General features: G+C 42.1%; 2 protein-coding genes across 2 annotated transcripts; both read right to left on the reverse strand.

The window, feature by feature from the left end:
* Window positions 1–272: 272 nt before the first annotated feature.
* On the reverse strand, window positions 273–4137 carry LOC144665892 (uncharacterized). The gene has a single exon (XM_078527175.1). It carries the CDS (start codon window positions 4069–4071, stop codon window positions 1594–1596), a length of 2478 nt encoding a protein of 825 aa, XP_078383301.1. The 5' UTR covers window positions 4072–4137; the 3' UTR covers window positions 273–1593.
* Window positions 4138–10477: 6340 nt separating this feature from the next.
* Window positions 10478–14556, reverse strand: LOC144666245 (putative NADH dehydrogenase). The gene is made up of 2 exons (XM_078527648.1): window positions 13571–14556; window positions 10478–11444 (listed from the first exon to the last, which is right to left on the reverse strand). Exons 1-2 carry the CDS (start codon window positions 14484–14486, stop codon window positions 11014–11016), a joined length of 1347 nt encoding a protein of 448 aa, XP_078383774.1. The 5' UTR covers window positions 14487–14556; the 3' UTR covers window positions 10478–11013.
* Window positions 14557–14859: the final 303 nt, after the last annotated feature.

A 14859-nucleotide genomic window follows, 5' to 3' on the forward strand; every position in this document is an offset into this window, starting at 1 on the left:
CCCGGGGAGACTCCACCAACCCAATGCCAAAATTGGAACGAAGGAGATGAAGGGGGAAGACCGGAGAGGAGGGAGAGAAAGAGTGAGGACTGGCCAGCAAGGTGAGATCGGGTCAAGTTTTTCTTGTTGATATATCTTTGCTTTGACCATTTTAGGTGCTTTGTCTTTCTATTGTAAGATGATAAAAACGTTTATAGCAAGCTGCAGGCACAACTTATTAAAAAAATAAGATTTTAAAGCCGGGATACTGTCCCTTTATAAATTAATGGAACCAAATTTAGCATTAATTTAGCACACAGATAATTTTTATCTTCCTTAAAATCAATATTCTTGACTGGTCGTGTGATCTTTCGCTGCAAATAGCCAACAATTTTGGGGGAGCCGGTGGCGGTTTTAAGTGAAATATTTAAACAAAAACGCTTTTTAGATACAAGTCAAAGATTACCAGCTAACCTTGTTACTTTTAAACAACAATGAGAGTTATTCCAAACGAACAGTAGATATTTTAAGAATCTAAAGAAAGATTCATTTATTGACCAGAACAACTAACTGAGGCACCAACTATTAGCTGATTAACGAATATTGAGGGACAATTCAACCAGGCCTTAACGAGTTGAGACTCTCTTAAGCCTCCCTTCGTCAACAATAGTTTAGGCTACAAATGAAATCATGGTAGCGTTTTCTTGGTTAAAAGCAAAATAACAATTGCAAAGCACTATGAATGAAAAATGTCCTTCGTTTAACATGTAAATTAATGGTGTCGGACCGGAGTAAGAGATGATCAGAAGTCGTGATGTTGACGTAATTATAATCGCTCAAGGTTTGCTTTAAACAAGATCCTGTTTATAAAGAGCAAGCAGTCAATATTTGAGTCTATGACTGGTTGAAATACCGGCGTTAAAAATCGCAAGTAGTTACTATTAAAGTTGTCAACCCATGAACCTTTTAATTCCTGAGAATTATCAATATCGAATTCTCATAACATAACATTGTCGACTAAAGGGATGTTGCCTTGGTGTGTGCTACCAATTTCTTAGAGTTAGTTCTTACAAGTGAATGGCAATTACATAGAAGAACTTAATCTACGGAATAAAATTTAATGTTGATAGTAAGAACGAGAGTGAACTGTTTATGCCCCTTGCAAACGGTTCTACATGGATATGATGCATGCTTTGGTCCCGATACTTTGATCTATGTCTGCAAAGCAGCGAAAGTAAAAGGAAATTGACCCGAAAACTGATGGAAAAGATAACCAAAAATTTACAGAAACGCACTTCTCTGGAAGTGACTATCATCTCTAGAAACAATTGTAAGCCGATATTTTTACGGATTCTAATTAGGAAAATGACGGTTGCAATACATGTGAAAACAAAAAAATCGGAGCCTTGGACATTTGAAACTGAAACCTCTAAGATCGGTGTTAAAATAGGTACAGCAAGCATTCCCGTCAGCGACAAATTGGGGTTTCCAGGGGGAAGCTCTCTCAAGCGTAGAATGAAAACCGAATTAACATGCTATAATCTACCTCACCACTCAAGAGGGACAATTTTTGTAACTATAAAAGACCAAATAGAGTGTTATGTTCTTTTTTGGCTAGGTTGTTTTGCTTTTTCTTTGACTCTTTTTCTTGCTGATGGTTCCTTTCTTCGCTCCAACCTCTCCCTTTAGCTTGTTTCCTGACCCCGGAACCATTAACACAGTTTCTGCACTGCTGTCATCCCCAAGCTCGGGAGGCGGATTGGGCAGAAATAGTGGTCCCGAACGTTGTCCTTGAGTGTCAAAAGTAAAGCCAGGAACGACATCGGGATTACCATTTGAACCTTTCGGAGGAACAAGTACTCTGTCTGGTGGGCTGTCCGGTAATGTTCCACCCGAGTTAGCGGAATCGTGATTTGGATTGGCTGGTTCTTTCCATTGCGTCAGTGCCCTTTCAAGTTTCCAGTTAAAGTCAGATGGTGACTGTGATTGGCTCATCAGAGGTGACTTCCAGTCAAAATTTTGGACTACCTTCCCATTACCGCTGAGGCTGTTGTGTGCGTTCCAGTCTGACGCACCAGTTTGCTCAGGGGAATCTTGATCATTCAGTTCCTCATTTGTTATTTTGTTCCCCGCAGAACTTTTAGAGTTGGACCCATAACCATGGACTGCACCTCTATGGTAACCAGCTTTCGATCCCTCCCCAGCCGCTGAATCAATGAGTTTCTCTATAGTATTTAGAGATAGGTTTGGCAAACTTAGCATGTGGCTATTTCGTCCTGATGCGGTGCCACCTAGAATATTTCCTTGCATGCTCCCTTGAATACCTTGAATATTTTCTTTGGTGCTAAACGTAGCTCTTTGTTGGAGAAGTGCTTTCTGTCGAGCCATAGCGTTTTGTGTTAAAAGAGCCCTTTGTCGATCGGAGGGCAACAAACGATTTGGTAAAGGACGCTGTTTCCTTCCGTTTTGGTAAGGCCTAAATGTATGGAAATTCCCAGCGCCAAACCCTTTCATTGGCGCAAAGTTTCCCATCTGCTGCTTGAGTAGACTCGACTGTGCGTTATCCAAACCGTCTAACAAGCCGGGAGTTGATTCGGGCTCAGTCTCTCCAGGCTCCTCTTCAGCACCATCGTCCGGAGCATCGTCTTCCTGAAAATATGCTACTCCTCCCTCGGATGAACCCTGTCCATTTTCCTGAGGTTCGTTCTCTGGCATACCTTGAGTACCTTCTTCAGAAAATTCTGACGAGCTTTGCTCGGGAAACTCTGGCACATATCCTTTAGGAGGACCTTGAATACTCTGGGGGATCCCACCCATACCAAATGAATAGCTTGGGGGAGACGTAATGATCTCCGAAACTTTCTGTTGCGATTCATTTTGCACATTCGGTCCTCCTCTAGGTTTACGCATTGTAGGCCATTCTGACGAGTCCAGGGGTTCTCGAGAAGAGAAAAGATTCAGTGCGGCACTAACACTTTTTGGTTGATCTTCTCCTGGTTTTGATGGGCTTAAATCATTGTCATTTACATCTGAAACTTGTCTTTGTGTCTCAGGTGACACATCACTACCACTCGAAAGGAACTCTTGAGCTGGAAACTGGTCAACCTTTTGGGACAGTTCCATCAAAGACTGGGGCGGCCCGACTGGAAAAGCAAGTTCTTGAATGCGTTGAGGTAGTTGAGGTGGACCAGCGGCTGTGTACTGTAAGGGCCCCTGACTTGGAAGACCTGGAAAGCTCGCACCAAAAGGGCCGCTCGCTACTGAGTAGCCCTTACGTTCGATGTCGTTTATTGGGTCTTCGACTTGGGGATACATTAATCGCATTCTTGGATCGGGGGCAACTGCGAAAAATGATGTTGACGGAAGAGTGCGAGCATACATGAAGTAATTCCCTGAATTCACGAAGTTTCTGGTTGATCTCTCCTTCTCCTTCTTTCGAATCCTCGAAGAATGTTTTCTTATAAGAGCTTTCTTGTTGTGAATCTTTGTTTTATTTGAGTGAGTTTTCCCTGCTTTTCTCGCATAATTCATTTTATTGTTTACGCTTGGTAATGTACTTATTTTGCGACTTTGGTTATTTCCATCTGAGAACGGCCCGTCTGACACATTTACTTTCCCATGCGCTACTTTAGATGAGTTTTTTGGTTGGTGCACTTCGCGTTTTCCCCTACCATAGTTTGGAAAAGTGGGAAATGGGAATGTAGTATATGGAACTAAGTTCGGAAAGTATCCCTCACTCGCGATACCGTTCATTCCGGATCTCTGCATCATAAACTGACGGATTGGAAATGGCATCTGATAACCTCGGTGGAACGCAACATTGTTACTATCGATATTATTCCAATCTGAGGGAACGTTATTTTCATTTTCCTCATCGTAAAATTTTGGATGAAGACTCTTTTCATTACCCTGATAAAAGCGATTAAACATTGCAGGGTCGTCAATTGCGGAGTAACCTCTTGCTTGGAGTTGGTTAAATTTTGTAGCGACATCCAGCCCAGGAAGACGAGAAGGCCATTGAGCGGAGTACTTCCGAGGATCAGGCATAAGTGACACTTTGCCTGTTCTAACAGGGTACCACTTGTTGAGCATTGTGGCGGATTGATCTGTTACTTGCAGTCCTGTGAGCCGAGGGCTTGTCTTTTCGTACACTTCTTGATTGTTAGCATCAATATTCTCCGAATTTACGATAGGATGGCCTTCAAATAATTTGTCGTCACCTATTTTGAGAATTTGGCTAGATTGTTCAGTCACCGGGCTTTCATAAAAGCCGTCAGCCAATTTACCACTGTCCATTTGCAAGGATGGATCAGGAGACTTGGTTCCTTCCGTACTTGGTTGTGCTGATTCCTGCTTGTAAGAGTCTTGAGGCATTATGCTAACATTGCCACTCTCCTCTTCTTCTGTGCCTCTCATTCTGTTTGCCAATCTCATATTCCAAGGAGTGCCAAAATAATCCTGCGTTTGGGGAAAAGGCCTCCTTCCGTATTGAAACGGAACGTTTCTTGGTGCCATCCCATGTAGTTGCATCGCTACAAACTGTTGAGGCATAGGCATGGCGGAATACCGGAAGGGATTCCGAGAAAAAAACTGTGGGTTGATATTACCCAAGGAATGGAATAAACCACGTGATCGCATCGCACGCATGCGCTCCTCCATAGCCATTTGCGCAGCTTGAAACTGCTCTCGAGCATTGATATATGGGTTATATCTTCGTCCGTTAGCCACCATGTCGTCAAAAGGTACAAACTGCCTGTTAAGGTATGTGTTACGTGGACTGACGAAAAATCCGTTGTTTCCCCCATTTATATAATTTCTGGCACTTTTCTTTTTATGTCTCTTTGGGATACCTCGACTCTTCAGATGATGCAGTTTTAAAGAAACGTCGTGTTTTTTCCATGACGAAGGGATTGCCTCGCTTTCGTTTTGTTTCTTTGAAGCTGATACGTTTTGTATTCCTGTGTTATGAGCTGCAGTCTCCCAAGATCTCTTTCCCTCTTTTGTCTCAAATTGGTTCAGTTCTCTTTTGCGTATGTCCTGTCTCTTTTGTTTCAACAAAATCATATTGGCAAGTCTAACGCTCGGCGTAAACTCATTTAGGACACCCAAGTTTTGTCTTCCTTTTACTTTACGTATAGAAGATTTCTTTTCTATCGAGTGACGTTTATCAAAACTGCGAGCAACATTCGAAACGTGCCGTCTTGCCACAGTGCCTGGCACGTCTTCAACTTTAATTCGATTAAGACTCCGCTTTTTTAGATTCGGGAGTATCTGTCTCAGCTTGATTAGCTTCGGATCATTCAGTCTGATTCCCTTTTGAGTATAGCTCGTTGTTACATAAGACCTTCTCGGCACTGGCCTCTGTCCCTCTTCCATCGCAGTTGCTATGTATCCAGTTCTTGATGTGGCCTGCTGGTTCGACACACTCTCAGGGATCAGGTCGCTTTCACTTGGCCTCATCTTTGATAAAACTGTTTGCAGTGCAACATCCCCGGTGTTATAAACATCGCCAGTGTTTTGACTTGGTACAGGTTCCAACTTGCGTCCTATGGCATATTCGTGCAGCTGATAGTTACTTGATGCACCCGGTTCTATAAGGCCTGTTGTCCTACTGCCGATTCCCGGTGTTGCGACAAAAGCACGAACAGGACTCCTCATCACCTCCCTAGTATGTGGTATTCGATTGCGTTGAACTGTAGGCAACCATTTCGCAACTTGGGGTCGAATTCTTACCCCAAAAGGAGCGGTTTCCACATTGCTGCGCATTATCACTGGACCATCTAGCAGTGTCTTTTCCACTTCATCGTTGCCGCCATACAGTGGTACTTGGTAAATGTCTGATTTAGCAGGAATCCAATTTCGAGGAAAATTACGTCTATTTCCAATGCCGTTCTGTTGTCGTGATGGCAAGGTTGTTTTTTCGATTCTTTGGTTGGAGCTATAGAATGGTTTTTGGTAAAGTTTCGTGTTTGGAGCGTTCCAGCTTCGAGGAACATTACGGCCATACCCAATACTATTCTGGAGTCGTGGTGTCCTTGTTGTTGTATGCGCTTGATGTATGGGGCCATAAAATTTTCCATGGTAAAGATTCGCTTTTGGCGAGTTCCAATTTTGTGGAACATTATGCCTATTTCCAAGACCATTATGGAACCATGATGGCGAGGTTTTCTTTTCGATTCTATAGTTGGGGCCATAGAATCGTCTTTGGTGAGGGGTTGTCTTTGGGGTGTTCCAATTTGGAGGAAACTTACGACCGTTCCAAATACCATTCCGGGGTCGCACTGCCCTGGCTGGCGTTTTCACTTTATATTTAGGGCCATAAAATGGTCTTTGGTAAGGATTTGCTTTTGGAAAGTTCCACTTTTGAGGAACATTACGCCCATTTTCAAGGCGATTCTGGAACCGTGATGGCGAGGTTGTTTTTTCGACTCTAAAGTTGGGGCCATAGAATGGTCTTTGGCGAGGGCTTGTCTTTGGAGTGTTCCAGTTTGGTGGAACATCGCGACCGTTCCCAATACCATATTGGAGTCGTACTGTCCTGGCTGCCATTTTCACTTCATGTTTAGGGCCAATGAATGGTGTTTGGTAAAGGTTTGATCGAGGCGTGTTCCAGTTTTGACGACTACTACGTCTGTTTCCAATACCATTCTGGAGTGGCACTGCCGTTGTTGTCGTTTGCGCTTCATGTGTGGGGCCGTAGAGTGATCTTTGGTAAAGGTTTGCTTTTGACGCATGCCAAATTGGAGGAGCAGAACCCCAATTGTCGATAGCTCCTGTGATAGGATTCTGTACTTGCCATGCTGATGTTGCCAAAAACCAAAAGCCAAGTATCAGCCACAAAATTATCACCAAACTTGGTGAGTTCATATTTAGAGGATTCCTTCTTGTTTAGCAGACATTACAGTGGTTCCGACATTTGTGATTTATCAGCTCTAAGTGGTTTATAGAAAAACCAAACAACCATGATCTCATCTGGTTGTGTGCTGGAAGGCGTGGCTATAGGACTTGTAACGTATGTACCACCCGAGCGAAAGAACTACTGGACGTCCCACTTATGTCAAGGTTTGCTTGTATTACGCGACTAGACGCTGATAACATCGCAGTTTTCTTATAGGCAAACGATTATTTAAAGATAACGATGGGTGAGGCTGGATAGCATATCTCAGTAACGTACTATGGGAAAGGGAGGAAAGTTTCCAAGTTGTTTAATATGTTTCTAAAGAAGCTGGGTGTCCCGCGTTGGGGAACAAAGACAAAGACTTCTGTTAACTATTTAATATCAACGCTGGAGATGAACCGACATTTGGAGGAATCATGTGTCGAGAGTCACTCTGACGCAAACCTTCAGTTAAGTCACTTTGCTATTTCCAAGTTGACATTCAACTGTGATTTACCACAAATCAGTGGCATCAGCTTTATCTTTGCAGTTCAGTTCCTCCCAGAGCCAAACCAAAAAAAAAAAAAATTGCGGTTCCCACAATCTTTTTTGCGTGGATGAAATACCAAGGTGTCAAATGAAACTATACTTTTTTTTTATTTTTTATTATTTTTACCTCTATGGATGAAATCCTAGTGTGTGAATTTTTCACATGTAAGCTATTAATTAGTACTCTCGCCTGACACTACTTTTTATGCTGTGAAATGTGCTTCTACTTTTGGACTCTTGGGGCAAAAGACTTCGATCACTGACATAGTATTAAATCCTCTGAGTAGTTTTTTTTTTCTCGCGTGCTTTAGAAATTAGGATTTTTGTGTAACTTCCCGGTCAAATTTGTTAAGTACAGACTTATTAAGAGGTAACGGTTGACATTAATTTAATTCAGTTAAACTAGAAGATAAAGGTGAAAGTGCTTCTGAATATCGATTCTGAATAGACCCTGCAATGGTCTTTCTGTTTTTGGTCATGTAGCGAAAATATCTTCATACTGCCGAAAACAACACATCAAAATTAGTACAAATCGCTCATAGCTTCGCAAAATCAGGAAATGTTATAGACGTTTGTGAGCTGTGGACAAGTTTGTGCCTCCAAAGCATACATTCGGACATTATAGAACCGTTTCTATCGCTACACGCAAGACAGGACTGCATGACTTTCAAACTTGGGGGAGGGGGTTAAGTCTGCGTTTGAGACTGTTGGCCCATTAGACCGGCGGTTATCCCGGTTTCCATAGCATGTCGACAGTTTTTCGTTTCTTAAAGGGGCTTTGTGACGGATCACCAGATTCTGAACAGAGAAATTTCTATCTGTGTCGTAGGAAACCTAAAAATAACGTCCATTTTTTTAAAATTGTATACTGTATTAGAGATTGTCGCGCGCGTCTTAAAAAATTCGGTTTGCCTGCATTCTTCCGCAAATTAAGGTAATTCTTCCCTCGATGTTCAAAGATAATGTTTTCATGGGTTAGATGCCTACCACTGCAGAACAGTTTAGACCAAAAATATGCGATCCCCGTGACGTAGCTCATTTTAAAAGGAAAAAAAATGCATTCGAATCTAAGCCAGTATGAGCAATTAATCTGATTATAAACAACCAAATATCTAATGAAGGTGTTAAGACGGAATCCACTAGGAAGTGAGTAATATTTATTAAAGTTGGACAAAAATCAAGTACCAGAATAATTTCCTATTGCGTTATTTCCTACCCTTAATAAAAGGTAAAGAGTAATAATTTCCGGATAACACCAACGATTCTTATAGAGTCGAGAAAATGAATTCAAAGTTCACAAGCTAAGGCAAAATCTCACGGTAGCATGTTTTCTTTAGCGAATGGGAAGTGGACATTTTTTTCGATTTGTGTTGTTAGAAAGATTTCTCGATAAGATATTTAAAGCAGTAACACAAAAGCTTGCAGTCAGGTGTAATAGTTTTGTACATATTTGTCCAGTAACTACTCGAAGTCCTGGCGTTTTTCCTGTTAATCATTTGGTTGTCAAAATTGACCTTAATCATTGTAATAATTGCACCATCTTTTCCCCTGAAATAACTCATTGACTACAATGTTCAGTGTTAACTTATCAGCAACCCGTCCCAACCATACTCACACTGAGGTCATTTTGAGGGGCACAAAGTCCAGCCTATAAGAGAGCCTAGTCACGGGCCGCAATTGTTTTTAAATTCTTGAAATGGCAAGCAAGATAAACAGACATATCAACCAGACCATTAATTTATTAAGTGTTCCTCTAATATTTGACTTCCTTTTGTGTAGCCTTGGAACAGGCTCCTTAGTGAGGTATGGGGGGGGGGGGGGGATTTTAGAAAGCTGAGAGGTGTCTGGGGGGGGGAGGAAAATGTCGGCCCTGCGAGAAATGCTTCACTCTGCTTGCCGATTTTTTCCTCCTTGTGGTTGCTCCTCTAACTGAGTTCTATCCCTCCTACACTCCACTAGGGTGTAGGTTGAAAGCCTGTAATGGTGACCTAGAATCACAACTTAGTTGAGGTGTGGCTAAAACCCTGAACAGCCAAGAAAACAGAATGAGAACAGTTTGTGGTATGTAAACTTTAAAGACTGTTTATTATAATTTATATTTACTACATATAGTTATGGGAGGCGCGGTGGCCTAATGGTTAGTGCGCCGGACTCCGGACGAGCGGTCCGAGTTCGAGCCCCGGCCGGGGTCACTTGTGTTGTGTTCTTGGGCAAGACACTTTACTCTCATAGTGCCTCTCTCCACCCAGGTGTATAAATGGGTACCGGCGACATAATGTGGGGGGACCCTGCAATGGACTAGCATCCCATCAGGGGGAGTAGAAATATCCTAGCTGCTTAAGCACGGGGGAAGCCCGGCAGTGTGGGCCGCTCTCGTGCTTCTCCTTCCTTCTACATATAGTTATGATGTTCCATGAAATAATATCCTTACATATATTATTGCCACCAAGTATGCCTGGGACTGGGCACCCTGTGGCTTAACATACAAGCTGCTTTATAATTCGTATGTACATGTATAAAAAAGTTAAAAAATATTTGATGGACTTGGGCATAAAATTTGAGTACAATAATTGGAGTATGATCACACTAAAATTGAATCTTTATCATAATAATATGGAATATATTGGAAGTTGTCTTGTGTAATATTTCAGATTTTGAACTCTGGACACAGCACTTGGACATTATTACTGTGTGACTCATGAAACCGCACTGGGAGGCGCGGTGGCCTAATGGTTAGTGCGCTGGACTCCAAATCGAGTGGTCCGGGTTCGAGACCTGGCCGGGGTTTGTGTTGGGTCCTAGGCAAAACACTTTACTCTCATAGTGCCTCTCTCCACCCAGGTGTATAAATGGGTACGGCGAATTACTGCTGGGGGGTAACCCTGCGATGGACTAGCATCCCACCAGGGGGGAGAGCAACTACTAGCCGCTAATGCTACAGAAACCGGGATAAGATCCGGCCTGATGAGCCACTTGGCTCGACAGCAGACTTTACCTTTACCTTTTTACCCATGAAACCGGGCAGCCATTGACAGATGAAAAATTAATACTAGTTAACAAAGAACTCATTCACCAAGTTTGGTTGTTCCAGATGTAAGTAGATATACTGGCTCAGTTGTATAAAAAATTAGAAAACGAGCCCAAGTTTCAAAGCTATGAAGGAATAGTCAACAAGGCAGAGTTGTTGTAGGCACTAAAAGGGTAACAGTCCATAAATTGTTATTTTCGCTTTCAGGGGAATTGCATTCAATATCATGTTTTACAAGTAAGTGGACAAGAATCAATCAATCAATTGATCAGATTTGCAGATTTTCAATGAAACATTGTATGCTGAGAGTCTACTACTAATTATTTTTTTTAACAAATATATTCGTGGACTAAAAAAATGAGGGTAGAAAAGGGGTGTCGTGATCCCGTTTCACGCACAAATTACCAAATTCACACATCACATATACTTGAAACAGCAGAATTCACGAATCATGTGTCTTTTCTAGCTATTTTCACGCGACACGGTATAATTTTTGCCCTATTTTCACATGTCATGCACAAACGCTTTGCTGCCCTCAGGAAATGGGCATTCAATGCACTCCATTCACTCGCATTGCCATTTAAAACTGAGAAACATCCCTTCCCCAGATAAATGTTCTCATCCAGTCAAATGGCACCTGAAATCTCGACCTCCAGCTTCCCAGCTTGGTAAAGTACACTGACCTCCAAAGAATCCACGACTTAAAGCCCTGCAACTTGCTTGTAGGAAAATCAGCCAAGCCCTGATAATCTCCAAGGTAAGCCAACATGCCGATGTTCTTCCACGAGAAGGGCTCCACCTCAGAGCTTTTCCCCTTTGCTATGAGTCCCAGGGACTTTGCTACGTAACTGCCCTCTCGTTCAGCAACTTGAGCAGTGCATGGGTAGGGGCTGGTTTCAATAAAGGAGCAATCTCCAATGGCAAATATTGAGCCATCATTGATTCCTTTCACTCTAAGAAATTGATCAACCACTAGCTGACTGTTCTTGTTCTTTGGAAGATCAACTGAAGCTTCAAAATAATAATAATTAAAAAATATCCTTATCTTAAAGAGCTGAAATAGGATGGGTTGATGGAGTGCTAGTTCACCACCCTTGTGACTACCTGCATTTTCAGAATTCCCATACAATTTGGAGTGACATGTATCAGTCTTAAACAAACCTGACACTTTAAAATTTCTCTCCTCATTAAATACATTGATAAATATAAAAATAATTAATAAATATTGTTTAGTTACATTTATTAACCAGAGTAATATTATTGCTACATGTACATGTTGTGCACATGTGCCAACATTTTTAACCAAGGTGTTATTTCTATTTTAGGAGTGTCAGGATTGTCAAAGTAGGCCTGAACATAGGGCTGGGTCGCACTAGTGTAAAAAGTTGTTTGTTCTACAAAAAAATCTGTCATCAGATAGGTTTTTCCCGTGCAACCAATTTGTCAGACATTTTCAAAAATGAGCGGAATGTACCGAATTTTCAAAGACGCTGGCACTTAAAATTGCCAAGCTCTGGACCTCGCCAAAATGTCACAAAACATCAAAAAAGCTATCAAGATGTCAATTAAGATGTAAATGGGAAGTGAAAATTACGGTAAAATAAATATTCTCCTGATTTTGGTGCCAACCTCGCCACAATATGGATCCCTCGTGGCCATTTACAACTTCCAATGCTTTCTATCTGCCATTTGGGGCAATGAATTTCAATGAATTACTTGATTCCTAAAGTTTTTTTCAAACCATGATCCATTCGGTCTTGGCAATTACCACTGATGCGGATTGTGTCGTCTTCACAGTCTTCGCCATCTACGTTGCCTGATTTGGTGCTCATAATTTGACAGTACCAGCTGAATGTTTAAGTTGTGCAGGCATTAAATATGTTGCATAATGAATATACTTCCAATTCTAGCCTGCATGCAGGTTAAAAGGTCTAAAATCCCAAGGAAAGCGAAAGCTACATGTCACAATTCCACGTTAACATGAGTTAATTCAAGCTGGAACACGAATTTAATATTCTCCTGTTGACACATTGCTCGACAAATCTATAAATTGGTGCGACCCTAGCACCCCAAAATAATTTTTTACCGGAAACAAAACAATCTTGCCCTCTAGTGCGACCCGGCCCATATCCAATAATGCCTGGAGATTTCCAAAAATGTTCTAAGATTTCAGAAGTTCCAAAGACTTACACAATCATGTAGGAAGGGGCGCACCACTAAGGAATGGCATAAATGTCTTTTTTAGCAGAATACCAGTTGTATTAGAAAGCTGCAGGTTATCTCATGGGGGAGGGGGGTGTGTGCACCTCCTGCACCCTCCCCCTAGATCTGCCCTTGTGTTAGTGGAGTGATCTTGTAGTCATTCTCATTTATATTGTCATTTTACTGGAATGAATAAACCTCTTACTGTGCCACACAAAGTGAAATGTGATTGCAGTGGCTGATCTAGGGGTGCCCCCCCCTTATTTTTAGAACATTTTGTGGCCCAAAGGGCTGAGAACCTTTTTTTTTTTGGGTGGGCCCGCCTTATTCTAGGGTCTGGACAATCACCCCCCTCCCCATTATCTGAAGGTCTGGATCCACCACTGGTCTCTTCTTTGTTTATTCATGTAGTAGCTAGAAGAATTAAATTTTGCTGCTCTTCTTATGTGCCAAACTAAAGCATCATATGAATCATTGATGTTCCAAAATCAAATTACATTGTATACAATGGCCTCTGATGAAACTTGAATTCTTCTGCCGTAATAGCTTGTTACAGACTCTCCACCCTTATTTTCTTATTTTTTTAAGGACTGTAAAAGGGTCAATAGAAAATGATGAATCTTGACAAAATTTTAGCCAAGGCACAGATTTATTTTGGCTTTTAAAATACTGTGTCTTGAAATTGGTTCATACTTGTTTTTACTTGTCTGCTATTTTGCATTTTCCCAAAGAAAGAAAAACTGACAGAACATGGAAGAGGCTATTACTAGACTAAACTAAACAGACCCAGATCAAATGGTGCTCTGCTTGTGTGCCAAATCTTACTCCCTTCAAGTTGACTGATTGTCAGTCAAACTGATTCACACTTAATGTTGGCACATGAGTGGAGTAGCATTTGAACAGGGGAGTTAGACATTATCATATTGTTTCCTTACCAGTAAATTGTCTTGGAGCAAGCCCGGTAGACCATACAACCAAACCACACGGCATTATTGTCCCATCCTGCAACTGGATGTGATCAGTGTGCACTTCTGTAACACTACTCTGCATGAGCTCAAATTGGTCTCTCTGTCGCATCTTCCTTTCTGCAAAAGCTCTAAGCTTTTCGTCAAAAGATGGCAGGATTTGCCTTGCTTCAATCAATGTCACACTGACATTACACTTCTCATGCACATACAATCTTGTGACGTCCTGTTTCACAAAGTCATATAACTCCGCACCAAACTCCACTCCAGTAGGACCACCCCCTACAATAACAAAGTGTAGCAGGCGCTTCTTTTCCTCTTCAGCAACGCCTGGTTGCATAGCCAGTTCAAAGTTTTGGAGAATTTGATTTCTGATCTTTCTTGCATCTGCAATCTCTTTGAGAAAGAACGCATGTTCATAAACGCCTGGTACTCCAAAGGTGTTGCTAACAGCGCCCACTCCAATCACTAATTTGTCGTACTTCAAATCATATCGATCATCGTTCAGAGTACTCTTGCACACAATCGTGTGCTTCTCTGGAAGCAACTCCACCGCTTCTCCGAGTTGAAAATGATGTTCGTCTCGAAATCCAGTGTTTCTAATCGGTTCAATGATGCTTCGAAATTCTAACGTGCCCACAGTTGTACTGCAAAGCAACGGCGTGAAAAGGAAGTGGTTACGAGGGCTGACGACGATAACATCAAACAATTTCTTGTCGATTTGTTTGAGGACACTGTAGCTACCCCAACCGGTGCCTAAAATGACCAGTCTCTGACGATTGCTTTCTTTCGTTTGCGTGCTTTGCAGCGCGATCGCACTAGTTCGAAGGAACCTGACCGCCAGCAATCGATTAAGGCTTAATCTAGTCTTGAATGTGAAAAGCATGATAGCAAGCTTTGTACGTTTTCCTCGTAAAGTACCTTCAAGATACAGTGTTCGCCATCTTTCTGAGTTTCTGTTTCTACATGGCTATAAGGCCTGGAGGAGCCTGGGGTCGGTTCGTGATTTTGCGAGCACTCGGGGTGCCCTCGGGATGGGGATTAGGGTGGGGGTGGGGCAGGGGGGTGGCGATACATCTTATACAGGGAGGCTCCGCCCCAAGTTCCAAACCCGTACTCTTTTCTCCTACCCTTTTCTATGTACCAATTTTGGCAGAAAAGGTGACCTTTTCATATTCCTTCGATAGAAAATGGTACTGAGATGAATCGACCGTTCGCTGGTCTTTGAAATGCCTAAATGACAGTTTCCAAACCTGCAG

Source organism: Oculina patagonica, chromosome 9 (assembly GCF_052425735.1).
Source record: "Oculina patagonica isolate OP01 chromosome 9, crgOcupat, whole genome shotgun sequence".
NCBI classification, from domain to species: Eukaryota; Metazoa; Cnidaria; class Anthozoa; order Scleractinia; family Oculinidae; genus Oculina; species Oculina patagonica.